At 39.8% G+C, this 18,095-nt stretch overlaps 1 protein-coding gene across 10 annotated transcripts in view; it reads right to left on the reverse strand.

Annotated features, from left to right (window-relative positions):
- NCOA2 (nuclear receptor coactivator 2) overlaps positions 1–18,095 on the reverse strand; it is a 288,748-nt gene that overhangs the window by 33,009 nt on the left and 237,644 nt on the right. For 8 of the 10 annotated variants that reach the window (XM_035011307.1, XM_035011310.1, XM_035011309.1 and 5 more), the window contains 5 exons: positions 16,184–16,331; positions 13,209–14,478; positions 5,461–5,671; positions 3,158–3,364; positions 59–259 (listed from right to left, as the gene is read on the reverse strand). In XM_035011307.1, the coding sequence (XP_034867198.1) occupies positions 59–259; positions 3,158–3,364; positions 5,461–5,671; positions 13,209–14,478; positions 16,184–16,331 (2,037 nt within the window). The remainder of the gene's footprint in view (positions 1–58; positions 260–3,157; positions 3,365–5,460; positions 5,672–13,208; positions 14,479–16,183; positions 16,332–18,095) is intronic. The other 2 variants (XM_035011315.1, XM_035011314.1) reach the window with 2 other exon arrangements.

Here is an 18,095-nt window from a genome sequence, read left to right on the forward strand (position 1 = left end):
TCTGTCAGATAAATAAATAAATAAAATCTTAAAAAAAAGAGCACTAGAACTACCTTACCTAGATTCATGACCTGAGACGGAAGCATCTGTCTTTGGCCAGGCTGGCTGCTGGGTCTCATGGGGTTCCGAATCATGCCTCCTTGGACTGGCCGGCTCACGGCGCTGGTGGGAGCAGCACAGGTGACTCTCACGGCAGGACTCTGTGGTGCCCACTCCCCAGATGGCATCGTGGGCCGGGAAGCATTACCACCCACCATTCCTGCAGACAAGCCAGAGGAAACGGAGACATGGGGCAACTGAAAACATAGTCGGCACGGATGAACACCAGATGATCTCACTCTGTAGAAGACAATCATTCTGTAATACACAGTTGGCCCGATAGGTAACGCCCTCATTGGGACAGAAGCAGACCCCTGGCTAAGAAACAAGAGTTGGCAATTTCTACAGGTGCTCAAAGCACAGACTTGCCACTCTTCATAGTTCGGAAAAGCTGTTAAAATTGTTCCCACATGTACTTAGAAGCAGGTGCTGTGGTGTGTGGATAACCCCAACTTCCTTCCTCAGGAAGTGAATCACATTAGCTGATCTACACGTTAATGCTTTCCTTTCCAAAAGGGAGGTGAGGCTAAGAGAAACAAGGTTTAAACTGATAGTCAATACTCTGGTTATAAATCCAAATCACAGAATATCCCATGAAGCTGATGTCACATTTTTAAACCCTCAGCTCCCTTTCAGACTACTATAATTTGTTAAGCTTCTTTGGTAGCCTCTAAAACATGAAGAAATTACAGGATCTTTCCACCACAGTTTTTTATATCCAAGGCAAGGGAACTCCTCCTCATAGTGTACTTCAATATACCTGGACCACCACATTCCTGATCATATAGATCAAAATGGGTTAGGGCAGATTGGTAAAATCTTTTTATACTTGAGATATTATCAGTTATTTGGCCACACTTAACAATAAGAGCACAATACTCCAAGCAGGACCAAGTGTTCGCTCTCTCTGGCCTGGCCCCTCAGGATGCTGACAATGGCCAAATATTGGCTAAGACTTGATATTCTAAAGGGGAAAAAAATCCAAGCGAGAACCCCGCATTTCGAAATGTTTAATGATGGATATATAAAAGTTTTGCTTTCATTATGGGGCGCCTGGGTGGTTCGGTCGGTTGAACATCTCCGTTTGGCTCAGGTCATGATCTTGGGGTCCTGGGATCAAGTCCCACGTTGGGTCCTTGCTCACTGGGGAGTCTGCTTCTCCCTCTGCCGCTCCCCACCACCACTCATGCTCTCTCTAATAAGTAAAATCTTAAAAAAAATAAAAGTTCTGTTTTCAAATAGATGGCTTGCTTTCATTTACTTTAATTACGATAACTAAAAATAGAGTATATTTAAGAAACGGAGAGAACATGTATTGCGGGTGGCTTTTCACTTGTGAAATGAGAATGTGCTATGTTAGGATGATAAGGAATAAAGGATAATTAATTTGACTGAAGAAGTCAGAACAATATTATAGTAATATATATTTTAAAAACCATTTGAAGATTAAATTTGAATTACACAAATGTATTATGGGAGAAAGGCATTTTATTTTTCCAAAAACCTGGTCTCTAAATAATATAACAAGATTACGGCAAGTCCAGAAAGCAGAAGGAAAAATGACCGACAATTCAACAACATTCCTGCAATTATAATAACTGGGGTCTCAATCTCTTTCAGGCTTTTTCTTTTTCTTTCTTGAAACAAAGCACAGGCACTGTATGATCTTTAGAGTCTGGACACCAGTGATCTCCAGGCTGCCCAGATTTGAAAACAGGTATACCCTAAATTCCTCCCTCCAAGACCTCTCCAAGAACTCAGAACTTCTTGTGTTCTCCTAATAAGGAGGCACTTTTAATAAGTCACTGGGGCTCCTATTCTGTTATAAAATGTTGCAGAAAGCAGTATTTTATTTATATAAATCAATACTTTATCTTAAATTATAAAATTAATATGGCCCTTATTTCTGTGAATACATAAAGTAGTGAAGTAGTGAGTGCCTGGCACATATGGTAGGCTATGCCCAATAAATATTTGTTGAAGGAATCAACGATTTTAATACAGCATGGTACACGCTTCCCCACGAATTGCTTGCTCATCAATACCCGAAAATAAATAAATCCAACTTTTCCCCTTAAACTGAATTCTCATTTTCAGCCAGCTGTCTAAAATGGCAATGTGCATAGAGATTCAAGACTAAGCTAAAAAAAAAAAAAAGAAAAGAAAAAAACAAGAACAAATATAAATTCTTTTCATAATATCTATTTCTTTCAATGCCTTTTTCCTGAGTATTTCATTTTGTCAAAGGAAGAAGGCTGTAAATTGTGAGCAGTTCATTAGGAAACTCAGCATCCTGCTACTAGGTCTGTGATAAATAGATATTATAGGGTACAGGACGTGGTGGTAACAGCAATCACTGCTGCTCAGACGATTTCTAGCCTTAATTAGCTGGAAGTGCGGGAACGCGGTAGCTGTGATGACACTGAGTACCACTTAGCAAATGTGCAGGGGCAACTTGGCAGATACCTGAAGTCACAGCAAGTCAAGGTCCAAACCAGATCATAGGCAAAGTCATACATCTTCAAAAAGGGGGCCCTGGACCCGGGACTCTTAGACCAAGCCTATTACCATGTAAAGTTCTTTATTTTTAATTAACATTTTTCTGAAGAACTGTATCATTTATAAGTATGAAATGTTGGCTGAATTTTAAACTTTCATTCTGAAATTCTCCAAAAACAAATCATCAATTAATAGGAGGTTTTGGGATTATCAGCAGATTACAGGAGATGCCAGCAACCACCAAATCATTTTACACGTAACACTACAATGTCTAGAACAGTAAACTGCAGGAGAAGACATAAGCCTATGCTATAGGATTAATAATTAGAAATCCCGTAAAAGTAATGAGCACAGAATAAAATGGTCAGCTTACTGGAATGTTTCCCAATGCTTCACATGCCACTCTCCAGTCAAAGTTTGTAGAATTTTCTTACCTTCCAGTATTAGTTTCTAACATTAAAAAACATTCATTTGAAAAATTCTACTAGTCTGATGTGGATGAATACATCATTAAGTTAAATAACCCACCAATAAAGTAACAGTGCATTTGAGCCCTTACCTGTGCTACTGTTCCCTAAATTTCCTTGGTTTCCTATCATCCCTTGATTACCCATCATTCCTGGCTGAGGTATCACTGAGTAGGGACTACTGTTTCTGATTGGTGGGAAAGGTCCAGCACCAGTTGGGCTTTGCAATGTGATGTCAAGTGGTAAATTCTGGTTTGGCAATAACCTGCCCAGTTGCCCTGGTCGTGGGTTATTAAAAGCTAAGGAGAAAACAAATGAAAATTGAAGGTTAATATAGGATAATGGAAAAGAATAGCAACAGAAGCAGTGTTCAGGGAAAATGCTGTCTGTAAAATATCGAAGATATGCACATCAGGGACCAACTGCCTACGTAAAAGACAAACTCACAGACAAAAAAAAACCAAAAACAAACCAAAATTTAATCAACAGGTCTCTTATTTAACTCTTAACAATCTTGCAAAAAGAGAGGAAAAAAACCCCCGTGTCTTTTACCATATATTTTCCTCCCCAACACTAATTTCTAACATTTAATCATATTTGCTAAGTAAAACACTCGTACGGTCTTGTCCATACGTGCCATTATCGGAATTTAGGAGTCCTGCTTTGTCACAGCTATGAAGCTACGAACCTCTCCTGTATAGAGCCCCAAACCTAGACACACGTGGTCTGGACATAGAATTTCTTAACTGGACTTTCCTAGGAGTAGAATTAGGTTAGAAGTATCCATTTGCCTTGGAAGTTAAAATTTTTTAAGTGTGAACTCTGCCCCCGAAAGTCAGTACTAAAGATTTAGGGCCCTGTTTAATCTTCTAAATACAGCTTCTTTAAATGCCGGACACATTCAGATTTGAAAGGATTCTCGATGGTGGACTGACAGAATCCATGGTGGGGTGCGCACTGCACTGTACCATCACACAGACAACCAATAATTCGATGAGCACATTTTTAAATTTAAAAGTATACAGATACTATAAAGGACAGTTTATAGAGCTCCTTTATGAAATAGTATCAAGTATTTTGTTTTCACCGACTTACATAAGTATAGTATGAAACAGAACATTCAGAATAAGTAAGTTCTTAACAATTAATAACAGAAATAAAACATTTAGAAGAATTAAGGCTCGGAATGGGAATGGTGCATGCTTAATCATGATTCCCTCAGGTTTAGCTCTCTGGTTGGCACTCAACAATCTGACCACCATCAGGAGGTACAAATAGAGGAGAAAGCATGAGTCCCCATGCCACCCTTCATTAATGCCTCCGGTTAATGAGCATAAACTTCTCTAGTGTGCTTCTTACTCACTCCCCGACTCTTTGACTTTGTGATCGCCCATGGTCCGGAAGTACCTTCCATTCCTCGGGAAACACGAAGGTTTGAGAGATGATGACAAACACAAACTATTTGGTTTTACCCATTTCAGAATAATCAAGAATCACTTGAGAAAAGATCTAGTAATTAAAGATATTTTGTGATTTGGTTGATGATTGCCATTTCCAGTTTGAGAACAAATGCTAAGCACAGAATGAGACTGTACTTGACGAGGGAAAAATCATTCTGTTCATCAAGTTAACGCTAAGGACGTCATCTATCGTTCCATAAATTATGTCTCTCTGTACAGGAGAAGTATTTTCTTCCATTCAAAACTGTTGGACTACTTCAGGTAACTGAGTTTGTAAACTAAGTGATCCTGGTGAAGAAAGAATTCGTCTTAAGCTTAAAAAAATCTAAAATAAAAAGAATAAATGATAGAAAAAATGTATTTTCTAAAATAGTCTAAGGTCTTCCAGCTTTATACCAAATTAGTTAAAAGTGTACTTAGAAAACAAGTATGATAAAGTTCCATTCAAACTGATAATTAAAAGATTATTCCTAAGAGATAGGCTCTTTTTAATGTGTGTAGCCTGTTCACATATTATGATTAAATATTAAGAATTTTTAATAGCATTTTATTCCTAAAAAGTCAGCCTAACTTTATAATTTTCTATATTTAAAGTATCCACTTATATACTCAAACACATAAAGTCTATTTTAAACCCCATTTCTGAAGGCAGTAGCAAAAATAAAGGGAAACATGACAACCATCCAAAGAACTTTATCTATGTAGGTCAGTCTCACTGCAAATTGATTAAATTAACCCCCAGAGAATGCTGGAAAGCCATGTTCAAGAGAGTCCATTTTGAATGGTGTTTTGAAGAACCAAGACAGTAGATGGCGCTATTTGATCACAAAAACCTTGAAGTGACTAAGCTGTTTGTATCAGATTTTAATAATCACTGTTTCTAATGGTGATTATATGGGAATTTCTTGGCATAACCATCAATATCTCATACTCACTGCTCTGTGAAATTCGCAATGCTGTTTTCTGGGCTCCAACAGGTGTAACAGGACTGTTTTCAGCTGTGAGTTGCATGAGGTCATTGATGATGGCTTGCTTGTCAACTGATCCAGCAGGGGCGCCTGGCCGCGTGTCTGGGAAAAGCTGTGGTAATTGACTATTCTGCAAATCATCCAAAATCTCCTCCAAGTTGTCCAGCTCACTGCCAGGCTGCAGTTAACAAACACAAGAGTTTATCCAGTCCCACCCTGAGAGTGGGCCCCACAGCCCCATCTGCAGTTACAGACCCAACAGGCACGAGGCACCAGCACAACCACACAAAGGATGCAGACACACACGCAGACCTCGGGCCTAACAAGGGAATTGATCAGCTTTTAAAAATTTAAACTGACAAAGGCCAAATAACTTAATCCCTTCGTCCTCTATTTCCTCATCTAGAAAAAGAGCTCTCTTCCAGTGCTGATTCATTGGCAATGTATAAATTCCCCTTTATGTATGCTAATAATTCAATCAGTCATGAGTATGTATATTTCTAACTAACTCTGAGTGTACTAGGACTTATGGTCCAGGTCTAGGTTTTGTGGTTAACTCTAAGAAATAACAACAACAAAAAACTGGTTCAAAAAAAAAAATATGATCCAAATTTACACTACATCAGTGTTTTGTAGGTGGTCATTTCCTTCCAGGATTTCTTTTTTTAAGAGCAGGGGGTAAAACGCAAAATAAGCGCAAAATAAGCTCAAAGTCACCATGAATAGTTAAGCACTGCCTTTTCGATTTGACTGGTGTTTTTTTTCCTGCTTGCACTTTCAGTTTCAAATGACACTGGCTTTCTCAGTCAGTCACCAGCTTAGGCGACAAAATGTAGGGAAGCAGGATAAAAACATGGTGTCCCATACACAGCATCTATTAACCTGACTTCACAGAAGGCAGAACAGTGTTTCTTAGGGCTTTTCCTTCTACTGAAGTCATTTCATTTCAATTACCAACATCAAAATAGTAAGGTGAATATCACCACTATCTCACACCTACTACTTTTCTTCCAGAAAGCTCAACTTATTTTATATTCTTTTAAGTAGAACCTATCAGGCAGTGCTAACCACACAAGAAAATGGAGAAGTTAAATGTCAGCAGTAGTTTCTAATGAAGAAAGTGGTAAGAATGATCTCTTGGATGTGTAGGTGGAAACACAGAAGCTAGGTAATTCCCTCAAAGTCACTGGATGGACTCTAAATCCTTGACCATGACTAGACATTTTATTGACACAGGGCATTCAAATGAAATTGTTTACATCCGATAGGAGGTAATACTTGGAGCAAAATGGCTCACAGTTTTATTCTATATACAACTCCTATTCCCCAGGCAGAGGTTGGATTTACTAAGGTTTTTGCAATTTATGGCATATGTAGTATCTGTATGGGAAGTCTTACTGGACATATTTCTCAAGTTGGGAAAGATAAACTGAAGTGACATTTTATTTCATTCCTTCTTCAGAGTCAACTAGCTTAGTAATAACCTGGAGATCAACTTTCTAGGAAATTCCCAGTGTGTTGTTGGGGCAATTACAAGACCATTTTCTAGTTTAGTTTAGCCACGCATTTCTAACAAAAGACGGAGGCATCAAATATTGGAAAGATATATCTTAGGTAAGGCTTCCAAAGTTAGCATCCTAAAGTATAGACAGACACAAATGATCCTTGGGGAGACACCTCACTGCACACCTACGTCCCCTCCAAGGGCAACACAGTCAGGTTCTCCTCCGGAGAGGAAGCACACTGCTGTTTTGTTGCTGAGTCCTAAATGACGTAGTGTGTAATGTGTGCAGGGGCTGTGCTGCATTTAAAAAACATGTAGCTACATGTTCACACTGTTAGAGCCATAGGAGAACCCACACCCAGTAATCTCTTGTCATCCATCTCATGATCATTCTGCTAGGGTACATACTTATGGGGTAAAATGGTGGGCGGAACTGCTCACACTACTTAACCACTTCGTAGCTGCCCCTTCCTTTCTTCTGAACGTGTATAGATGATTTTGTGTAAGTTAAATGTACATGTAAAGTGACTCCATTGTAAGTCTATCTTTATCATGTTTTGTTGAATACAAAAGGATAAACATCAGTATGAACATTTATTGTCCTCCAAGGACAGTTCCTGGAACACAGTCATGGACACTCAGTCAATTGGATGAATTCCTTTAACCATATTAACCTGTGGTTTAAGAAAATTTCCCAGGATCAACTAAATTTCTCATAGAAATTCCTGTAATTTCCATTATTTTCTCAGAAAAATATTTCATACAAATGTGTGATAAATATCCTTGTAACTGTGTCATTAAAATAACTATAGAGATAAGAAAGAGGTTCTAATAAAACTGAAGTTTATTGCTGTCCTATGAAACCAGGTTTCCCTACTATGCTGCTGCCTTGTGTAGAGTATTTTATTTATTTATTTATTTAAAAGATTTTATTTATTTGACAGAGAGAGACACAGCCAGAGAGGGAACGCAAGCAGGGGGAGTGGGAGAGGGAGAAGCAGGCTCCCCGCGGAGCAGGGAGCCCGATGTGGGACTCGATCCCAGGACCTGGGATCATGACCTGAGCCAAAGGCAGACGCCCAACAACTGAGCCACCCAGGCGCCCCTAGAGTATTTTAAAAAGTGGTCCTTGAAGCTCATTGTGTGTGTGGGGGGGTGGTGGTGGGAAGAGTAGGGGGTGAGGGAGGAGGAAGGAAGGGTGAATAAGTAAAGTAGTAAGTTGCTTCTTGAGAAAGCTTTGCAGATTGCCTTGGATGAGAAACAGCCAAAAATAAATAGGTTCATATAAACAGTAATAAATATAAAGTATATTATTATCCTCAGTGGATGCTCTTATACTTGCCCCCAATCCCAGATATGTGTAGAAGAAAGTTTTTACAGTGTAGATTAACAACAGCCTATGTCTAGACTCCTATCTTTCCTTTACCTTTATTCTTTTCACCCAAATAAAATTATACTTTAAACCACGTCCATCAAACAGAAAAATAACTATCATCATAGTTTCAAAGAGTTCTAACGACAAAATTCATGATTCTTCCTATGTAATCTACTCTTGTGTCTAATATAATGAGTTGAAAATAAGTCTAACATTATACGTATAAAATGTTAAAATATATTTGGATGGCTGGGTCGCCTGGGTGGCTCAGTAGGTTAAGTGTCCGCATTCAGCTCAGGTCATGATCCCAGAGTCCTGGGATCGAGCCCCGCGTCTGGCTCCCCGCTCAGCAGGGAGTCTGCTTGTCCTTCTCCCTCTGCTCCTTCCCCTCCCGCTTGTGCTCTCTCTCTCAAATAAAATCTAATATATATGTGTGTGCATGTGTTATTTGGATGGTTTAAATCAATTTATTGGTTTTTTAATTTCGAATAATTAGAAAATTTAAAATCCAGTATTTTCCTTGGTTGATTTTTATTTCTAAAAAGCATGTATTAAAAACTCATTTTCAAGTTTTAATCTCTGCCATTTTAAGAGCCAACCAAATTCAACTGTGGATCAGTCTAGTTCTGACAATTAACTAAACACTTTTTTGGGGGGCCTGGGTGGCTCAGTCACTAAGTGTCTGCCTTCGGCTCAGGTCATGATCCCAGGGTCCTGGGATTGATCCCGCATCGGGCTCCCTGCTCAGCGGGGAGTCTGTTCCTCCCTCTGACCCTCCCCCCAACCCCCCGCTCCTGCTTTCTCTCTCTCTCTCAAATAAATAAAATCTTTAAATAAAAAAAATAAAAAAAAAAAAACTGAACACTTTTTTGTCTTAAGAAAGCCATGTAGGAACTTCTTGGTTTCATAGTCAAAAGAAATTGGTTCTTTGGATCCCCATAACTATGGACATTATTCGAATTCATTCAGTTTGCCATCAGAAGAATACATTATGTAATTTTCCCCACTGGAGATAATATTGTTTTGCTTGTGCTTATTTCTTGTTAATTTTTGGAGTACACATTTAACATTCCTCTAATTGTCTTAAGCATACTTTAAATGTTCTTCATCAAAGACGTAAAATTCAGAATGTCTACTATAACCCCTTCGGCTGTTTGGCAATAAAATCTGATGATTATGGCATTTTTTTCTGTAGTTACGTAAGTTTTGGAAGGGATAGATTTGATCACATTAAGTTTCTGATCAAATATCCCCTTCCCCCCTAAATTTTTTTAAGCTTTAATTCTCACCAAAAGTTCTCCTAGTCCATGTCTACTTTTTTTTTTTTTTTTTTAAGATTTTATTTATTTATTTGACAGAGAGAGAGATAGTGAGAGCAGGAACACAAGCCAGGGGAGTGGGAGAGGGAGAAGTAGGCTTCCCGCTGAGCAGGGAGCCCGATGCGCGGCTCGATCCCAGGACCCTGGGATCAGTGCCTGAGCCGAAGGCAGACGCTTAACTAATGAGCCACCCAGGCGCCCCAGTCCATGTCTACTTTGTTAGGCATTTCTTCACAAGACAAAAAGATTAATGCCTTCCTTTAAAATGCTTTGCCAAGATTCTTCAAAGTTTTGCTTAGGCATCTATTCGAATGCTCAAATTAGCCACATCAATTTGAATAGTTAGTTTAAACTATTTCAGGCAGAAAATGAGTCAGAAAGATTTTTATAAAAGTTCTACAAAATGAAAATTGGACTTGATTTCTTTAATTTTTCATTTTTCTGGTTTTATGAATTTTTCATGTGTCAAATCAACTTGTTCTCTGAAGGAAATATAAAGAGCACAGGCATTTTAATAACATAAGTGTCTTAATAAGTTACAAAACATTTTTTCAGAAATTTAAATAAAAAGTGTAATTTTACCACATTTGCCTAACATAAAATTGTTAAAAAAAAAAAAAAAGGTAGGGCGCCTGGGTGGCTCAGTTGGTTAAGCGACTGCCTTCGGCTCAGGTCATGATCCTGGAGTCCCTGGATCGAGTCCCGCATCGGGCTCCCTGCTCGGCGGGGAGTCTGCTTCTGACCCTCCCCCCTCTCATGTGCTTGCTCTCTCTCTCATATAAATAAATAAAATCTTTAAAAAAAAAAAAAAGGTAAAATTGTTAGAAGATGGTAATACAATTCTATCACATTTGGTGGGAAATTTTCAGGACATTGCCAGTTTAAAATATGGTTTGCCTTTCTGGTGGAGGTAAATAGCAAGATGTTCCTTTTAGACTAGCTCTAAGCCGTCATTATAACTGGCCCAGTAGCGTTAGAAAGAACCTAAGACTATCAACATGCTCCACTGGGTAAGTAAGTATGTAACTTGAAAGTCTGTAAACATATTGGAAATTTTTCAGTCGCTGCTTCCTGTTGGTGACGAAATGCCGTAGAAACAACTGTTGTTTAAATACTCTACCCAGTAAAGAATGCTATTTTAGGTATAATAGCACCATCGAAGTACTTCCTGTCCTTAGTAAGTTGTAGGTAAGTTAAACACACACTTGGTTAATGGCTCTTTTCTGAGTCAAAATAACAAGCCCGTTGAGTGCATAATTCAGGCTCCCTAACAGTTTATCTTATTAAATAAAAAACTTGTATTCCCCTGAAATGAAAGAAAAAAACTTTAACAAACCGGAAGAGCAGTTAAAAGGAGATACAATTAATCTGTTTTGGGAATAGTGAAGGCAAGCAGGAGGCAAAAGAATCACTGTTTTTTCCTTAAAGTAAGTCACTCTAACTTTGATCTAAATTTAGGTAATGCATACTTCCTGTGGTAACTTTTCAAGTTGCAATGTTTTCAATGTTAAGTTTGCTCTGAAGCAGTATTTTTTGGCAGAGTTTTATTTTTAAATGGGAGTGAATGGAGGGTGAGACCAGGGACTGGGTTTCATTAAGAAAAAAAATTGTGTGTGTGTGTACACACTGCTTTTTGGTCCCAAAATCACAGATTTGTGCTGATGTTCCCTAGGTAAGATGACTTTGATTAGAAAAACGTGTCTCCTAAACAACAATCAGAAACGGCAAGTGACTCAAGGACTTAAAAAATTCTTTTTTTTGGTCAGTTTCTTGTCTGAAGTTAGCATCATCACACACTAAATATAGACATGCCAAACAGTGTCCCCCTTCCCTGACCCTCTAAGTCCCTAGGGCCTCAGGCCTGGGATAGAAATAAATTCTGTGTATGGAGGGAGGGGCCAGCCACTTAGCCACTGAGCTAAGGTGGCCCTCATGAGTCACCATCTTGCACTCTAGCATGTGTTAGGGAGACGTGAGTGACAGTATCTGTGCCTGCCACTTGCTCTGTATATTCTAATCTAGTAAATCTCAAAAGATGAAAACATTGACAGTCATCAATACAGTTTCACCCTACACTTGATCCAAGGTATTGCTACTAACTTTCTGCTGAAAGAAACTGAGTTTCCCCCACTTACTGATTTTACAGCATTACAGAATAGCTGTATTGTCGAACCCTGCACTAACATCTAAGTTCTAAGGTTAATTATCAAAGATGATTATAGAATTAGGATGTTTCCCTGGTGAAGGGCATGGAGGTTTAAAAAAATCATCTCTCTCTTATAGGAATACAGCATCTGCCAAGACATCAAAGTGAAAGAAATGAAGGAAGCTAAGTAAGTGCTTAGAAGGGCGGATGGAGCCCAGCTCTATGGGGCGGGTGTGTTTGGCATCAGGCTTCCTGATTCCTGCTTTCAATCCTAGCCCTGCCCCTGGGCCAACCTCGGCTGACTCAGCAGAGTTCAAGTATAGCAAGGGAGTGCTGCTCTCTTCTCTCCCCATCCACACCTAGTCCCCCAAGACAGTGACACATAAACTCTCCACTTGCAAAACAAATTTCAAGACAAATTAGTGAACCATTTTAAGTAGAAAGGCCAATGCAGCTTCTTCACTTGTTAACCAATGTGGACTTAAAAGATTTGAAGTCCAGGCCTGTTCCCAGGGATTAGAGAGGGAGTTGATAATGCAGGGTGAAGTTTTGGATCATTAACTCAGCCCGTCACTGAGTCCCCAGGAAACATCTTATGCCAAACCATTATGTCAGAAATAACGCTCAAAAAAAAAAGAAAGAAAGAAAAGAAAAGAATTCTTTAACATGAACCAGAAGGTTCGGTTGATGATAGAGGGCGCGATGGTCTTCATTAGGTTTGAAAACCAAACTCTGATCTTAAAGAGAGAGAAAGGTAAATGGGAAATAATTTAATGAAGTCTGTCCTGACAAAGCCAGTTTCAAGGAAGTGATTATCTCCAATTTAGGCATCTTCTATTAACAGGGTCAGCAAACTACAGCTGGCCTGTAGGCTAAATCCTGCCCACCACCTGTTTTCCTATGGCCCCGAGCTAAGAAGGAATTTACATTTTTTAATAATTGAAAAAAAAAATCAAAAGAAGAGCATTTTGTGACACACAAAAACTGTATAAAATCCAAATATCAGTGGCTGTCAGTAAAGTTTTATTAGAACACAGCGCTCTCATTTGTCTGCATAGTGTCTATGGCCGTTTTTGGACCACAGTGGCAGAGACTGTTTGGTCCGTAGAGCCTAAAATACTCACCACTTGGCCCTTTCCAGGAAAAAAAAAAAAAAAGTCAGCCTTCCCCTGGTGGATGAAAGTGTCACTTGTTCCTAGACAGGAGTATTTGGAACAGGGAGCTTCAGTGAGAATTAACTCTGTCTCCAAGTAAGAACAACAAAGGAGAAGGCTTATTTTTATCCCTTCACCTGAGGCCTCCAAATGCCCCTGTGAAAATCCTTGATGGCTATGGATTAGTATACCTGAGAGAACACATTACACAACTTACCTGCTCACTAGGCTCAAAGCTCATCTCCTCCTTCTCAGTTTTCATAGCTATTAATTTTGTGTTACTGGCAGGGTCTGTCTTACTGTCCAGTCGCTCAAGTTTGGGGGTCATTTCTGGTAAACCAATATCTTTAGTATCATCTTTATCTAGCAAGTAGCGAAGTAGTGCATTCTCTTTCTTCTTGGGGCTCACTGGCTCTTGTTTAATAGTCACTTCTGAGCCGGGAGCCGTGCTGTTGGCCTCCTGGCTCAGCTCTTTGCCTGTGGCTTCTGCTGTTAACTTAGCCAAGTCCACAGGGGAGCTGCTGTCCTGCAAGAGTCTGTGCAAAATCTTATGCTTCTCCTTGAGCGAGGTTCCATGCGTCGAGCCAGGACCAGGCAGGCTCGCTGTGGAGTCCTTGTTTGTGTCCGACAGGGAGCTGGGTAAGGGCGAGGGCTCCATCTGGTCCGATTTGGTGGTCAACAGCTGCAGGAGTTTGGTCTGTCCTTTGCTGTCATGCAGCCGATTCTGTGCATCAGCTCTCTCACCGCTCACAGCCTGGGGCATGCTGGAATCGTCCGTCTCCTTCTGCTCTCCGGGACGGCAGCTGCTCTCTGCTTGACCAGTTGTACCTTCAGCCGGCTCCCCATAAAGCCCGAAACAGTCTTTGGAGTCTAAGCTCCCCATCTTGCTGAGTGGGGGAGGGTTCATATTAACGGGGGAGTTTTGCAAATTGCCCAGTTTCAGGTCTGGTGAAGCCAGCGACGACCCTAGTGAGACCCCGTGCCCCTCGCTGAGGGCCTGAAGTGCGTTGAGGGAACTGTTGGTGTAGCTATGGCTATTTCCTGTGCTGCTGCAAACTCCCACAGGGGAATGCAAGCTTCCTGCGGGCGAAAACTGGCTGGGTGGGATTCGAGGGCTGCCGGCCACTCCGGGGCTCATGCGATGCCGCGGGGAAAGCATGGAGTTGGGCTGTCCTGGATTCATGCCAGGGCTGCTCTGGGAGGGACTGTTCATTTTGAGTGCATAGTTACTACCCTGAGGAGTGGTTGCTTGCATGCTTGACACATGGTTCATTCCCCCGGAACCACCAAACCTGCCCATGGGCATGCCCATTTGCTCCTTTGGGCCATTGATGGGAAAATTTATATTGCTACCAAGGGTCATGTCCTGACCTGGGTTCCCACTGCACATGGCCTGATGGGCAGGGCTGCTAGAGCTAAGTGGATTCAGTGGCTTCCCCATCGCTTGTCCCGTCAGATCTGGATTCATGACACACACATTCTGCTCTCTGTACAATGAGGAAAGAAATATAAAAGGAAACACATTTAGCAAGTTGTTATTAATTTTAAAAAAATGAGGTGGCCTCTTTTCTTTAAAAGAACAGACTACATTTAAAGGACAGATAATACTTGGATGAAACAATCTGCAATTATGGACAAGACTAAGCACGCATAATTTTGGACCAAGAGGGATGTTTTTCAGTCAACTCATTAAGATGTCTGCGGTTTTACAGAGGAGGTGTCTTTAAATGTGACTGCTACTGGACTGAAATTGTAGTTACCAGACAAGACATTAGAGGGGTTCCAATTACATAATACTATCTTTCTCATTACATGGTATATTATCATGAATAACTGAGAACTTGTACCATCTTAAAGGAAGGACCCTAACAAGCAGAGCTGTCTTCAATTATTTGCCGGATCACAATTCCTAACAAGAGACCCATCTGTAAGCCCAGAGAGCTCTGAGGTCTACTAGGCTCAAGACGGATAGCAAACTCAGCGGGGAAAGGGGGGAACTCGCCCCTAACTAGTAGAGACTCCGCAAGTTCTAGAGCCAGTAAAGGTATCAAAAGTATTTAGAACTAGATCACCTTGTCTAACAGATCCCCTTGCAGGTCAAAGCGAGAGCCTCCAAAACAGACAACATGGGACGGAACTTCAGAGTGACCTTGCTCTGTGATCTTATTCCCCAACGCCCAGACAACTTCAATCCACTCCCTTACTGGTGACTAAAAGCAGGTTTTCCAGGCTAAATGATTTTCCAAGCCCTATGAGCTTTAATTTACAGCCTTGGCAGTCACTTGTGAGTTACCACATGTGTTCCCAAATCCAAACAAAACAGGTTTCACAAATTGTCAAACATCAGCTTTCACTTAGGGGGGTGAAATTTGGCACATCTGTAATCACTTTCAAATTGTTTCAGTTTGAGGTCAGATTTATTAACAGTTGGCAAACAGGGATGCCTGATTTTTTTTTATTCCTAAATAAGAAAGTATATAATGGAGAAATGTAAGAAAAGAGGATTCTTTAACCAGAGCAACTTTATATATCTTCTGATAGTACCTCATAAAGTTTTATATAGCACATACATACATATTTACATAACTCAAAATATAATCATTTTCCTAAATTTGTGCTCTAAAACAGTATAGTTTATGACATTTGTTTTAAAATCAGCATTCAATTTTCTGTACTGTCATTTTTTAATGGAAATGTTTATTAGCTTTCAATCGAAAGGCCAAAATCCAGAAGTTAATTTAAACCCGAGGAGGGGGGAAAACCTAAAATACTCCCTCTAAGTATAATATATTTGGAAGTTTCAGATTTCCACGCCCAGGAGCAGAAGTCCTGTTAGCGGCTTCACTATTTCTGCACCGCATGCGTCACCCCTGGGAACGGACCGACTTCCCTTCTCCGGTATGACAGGCGGTCCTGTCGGAGCAAAGTGAGCGCTAGCCCGTGCCCTTCCAGCTGGGTTTTAAAATTCACTAGTGGTAAGGCACAGATTCGGAGTATAGCCTACTTTGCCGGTATCGTAAGTTGTCCGTTGGCCAAAAGTTCATAGCAACTTAATTTTGTATTCTACCTGCCTGGGGCTGATGAACAGAGATGTCTCACAAGGCTGAAAAGCTCTAGGGGGGGATCTATTGCTTTTGAACCATTTCCTCCTGATTTGGGGAAGGGAAAATGACTTCTTAGAACGGGGATTACCTGTGAAGCATATGTAACGATATTACAAGCTGAGGTTCATTAGTAGTCTGAGAACGGATGAGTTTGCTCTTCGTTTGTGCAGCAACAAGAGTGCCGTCGGACAAGGAAAAACGATAGATCTGACTGAACGCCAATCCTTGTCTCAGCACTGTAGGCAAGCAGGGAAAGAGAATGCACGTTTAGGAAAAAAAAATCTGAGAGTGGGGGCGGGAGAAGACATACTAATAGTAATAAACTTCATCTTGCCATTTTCCTACCAGCACGTTAACAAGAGTTGTAAGTACTATTTCATGATATTGAAACTTTTTAACATTTTAAAAGCACGCTCATTTTTTACTCAAAATACTAACAAATTCAATATATTGTTTTGTTTTGTTTAAATAAGGCTTGGACCCTCGAACTATGTTCTTTTTAAAATCTTCAGTACCACGATGAAAGAGTGTAAACCATTTGTTGGCTCAGAACTAGTTTTACAAAGATTTGTTTAAAATATCAGAAAACAATACAATGCATAAACATGATACTTTTAAAGTATACAATTTGCCTTTAACTTCCTTTTAAACTAATAAAAATATTACAGTAAAATTTATGACATTAAATATATTCTCTGAATAGTCATCTTTTCATCTTGAAGTATCTCATAATACTATCACCCATTCTGTTTCTCAGTGTGTAAGAAGTGTTATTTCTGTGGATAGGACAACAGGAAGTAAAAGATAAACAGAAAAATCTTTTCAGAAGAGAAAAAAGGCTAAATAGAAAACTGAAACAATAAAAGTGGAATTGGTTTAATTTCTGGATAAAGAATCTGGTGTTTCCATTTTCAAGACAACAGAAGAAAATATAACAAATCAACTAGGTTAAAATAATTTCTCTTAAAATTTCAGATTTATCTTTTAAAACAACTATATTTTAAAGCTGTCAAATACCACCTATTTAAAAATAACACTTTTTTTTTTTTTAAGATTTTATTTATTTATTTGAGAGAGAGAATGAGAGAGAGCACATGAGGGGGGGAGGGCCAGAGGGAGAAGCAGACTCCCTGCTGAGCAGGGAGCCCGATGTGGGACTCGATCCAGGGACTCCAGGATCATGACCTGAGCCGAAGGCAGTCGCTTAACCAACTGAGCCACCCAGGCGCCCAAGAACACTCTTTTTAAAAAGAACATTTTGATTCAGAAAAAAAGTAGTCATATAATTTGGTTACCCTCTTAAACCACTTTAAGAAGACTACAATGTTTTTATCACATAATCCTCTCTATATATGTTGTGGATTGAATAGCTAGCCCCATGAATAGCCAGATCGAGCACATTCATGATTCCACAAAATTGCCACAAGTGAGTGAGGGAGGGAGGGAGGGAGTCACTGACACACAACATGGATTCTGGTTTTTCTTTAAAAAAGTTCACTTCGAGCAATTTCCCTTATGAAACCCCCTCTGCAGTTTCAGTTACATGCAGTATTTAGGTATTTCTGCCATCAACTGTTACATGAAGTTACTCAGGAGTGGCAGTCCTGGAAATGAATTACTGTACGTCTCTGTATCTTGCTTTGCACAATGAGTAGGTTCCTATAAAGCAGAATGAATACAGTATTTATAATGGGATTCCCAATTTGAATAGCTTACAATTTTGGAATTTCATCTGTGATCAGTTAAGATTTTCTATTTCCATTTAATTAGATATGTTTAAGCATGCACCTGAATTCATTTAGGAAGCTCTTCCATTTAAACACAAACTTTTAGATTTTTTACTCAATGTGATTGGTTATCTTTGATCTTACCTACTTCACACATTTGGATGCAGGGTATTTCATACATTTTGTAGTTTCCCTTCAGTGGGTCTGGTCTGTTTAAGCCTACCACAGTGCCTGATACATTTCTATAAACCCTTTTGTAAGGAATCAGGAAGC

The sequence above is a fragment of the Mirounga leonina genome, unplaced genomic scaffold (genome assembly GCF_011800145.1).
Source record: "Mirounga leonina isolate KUSES-001 unplaced genomic scaffold, KU_Mleo_1.0 Mir_165, whole genome shotgun sequence".
NCBI classification, from domain to species: domain Eukaryota; kingdom Metazoa; phylum Chordata; class Mammalia; order Carnivora; family Phocidae; genus Mirounga; species Mirounga leonina.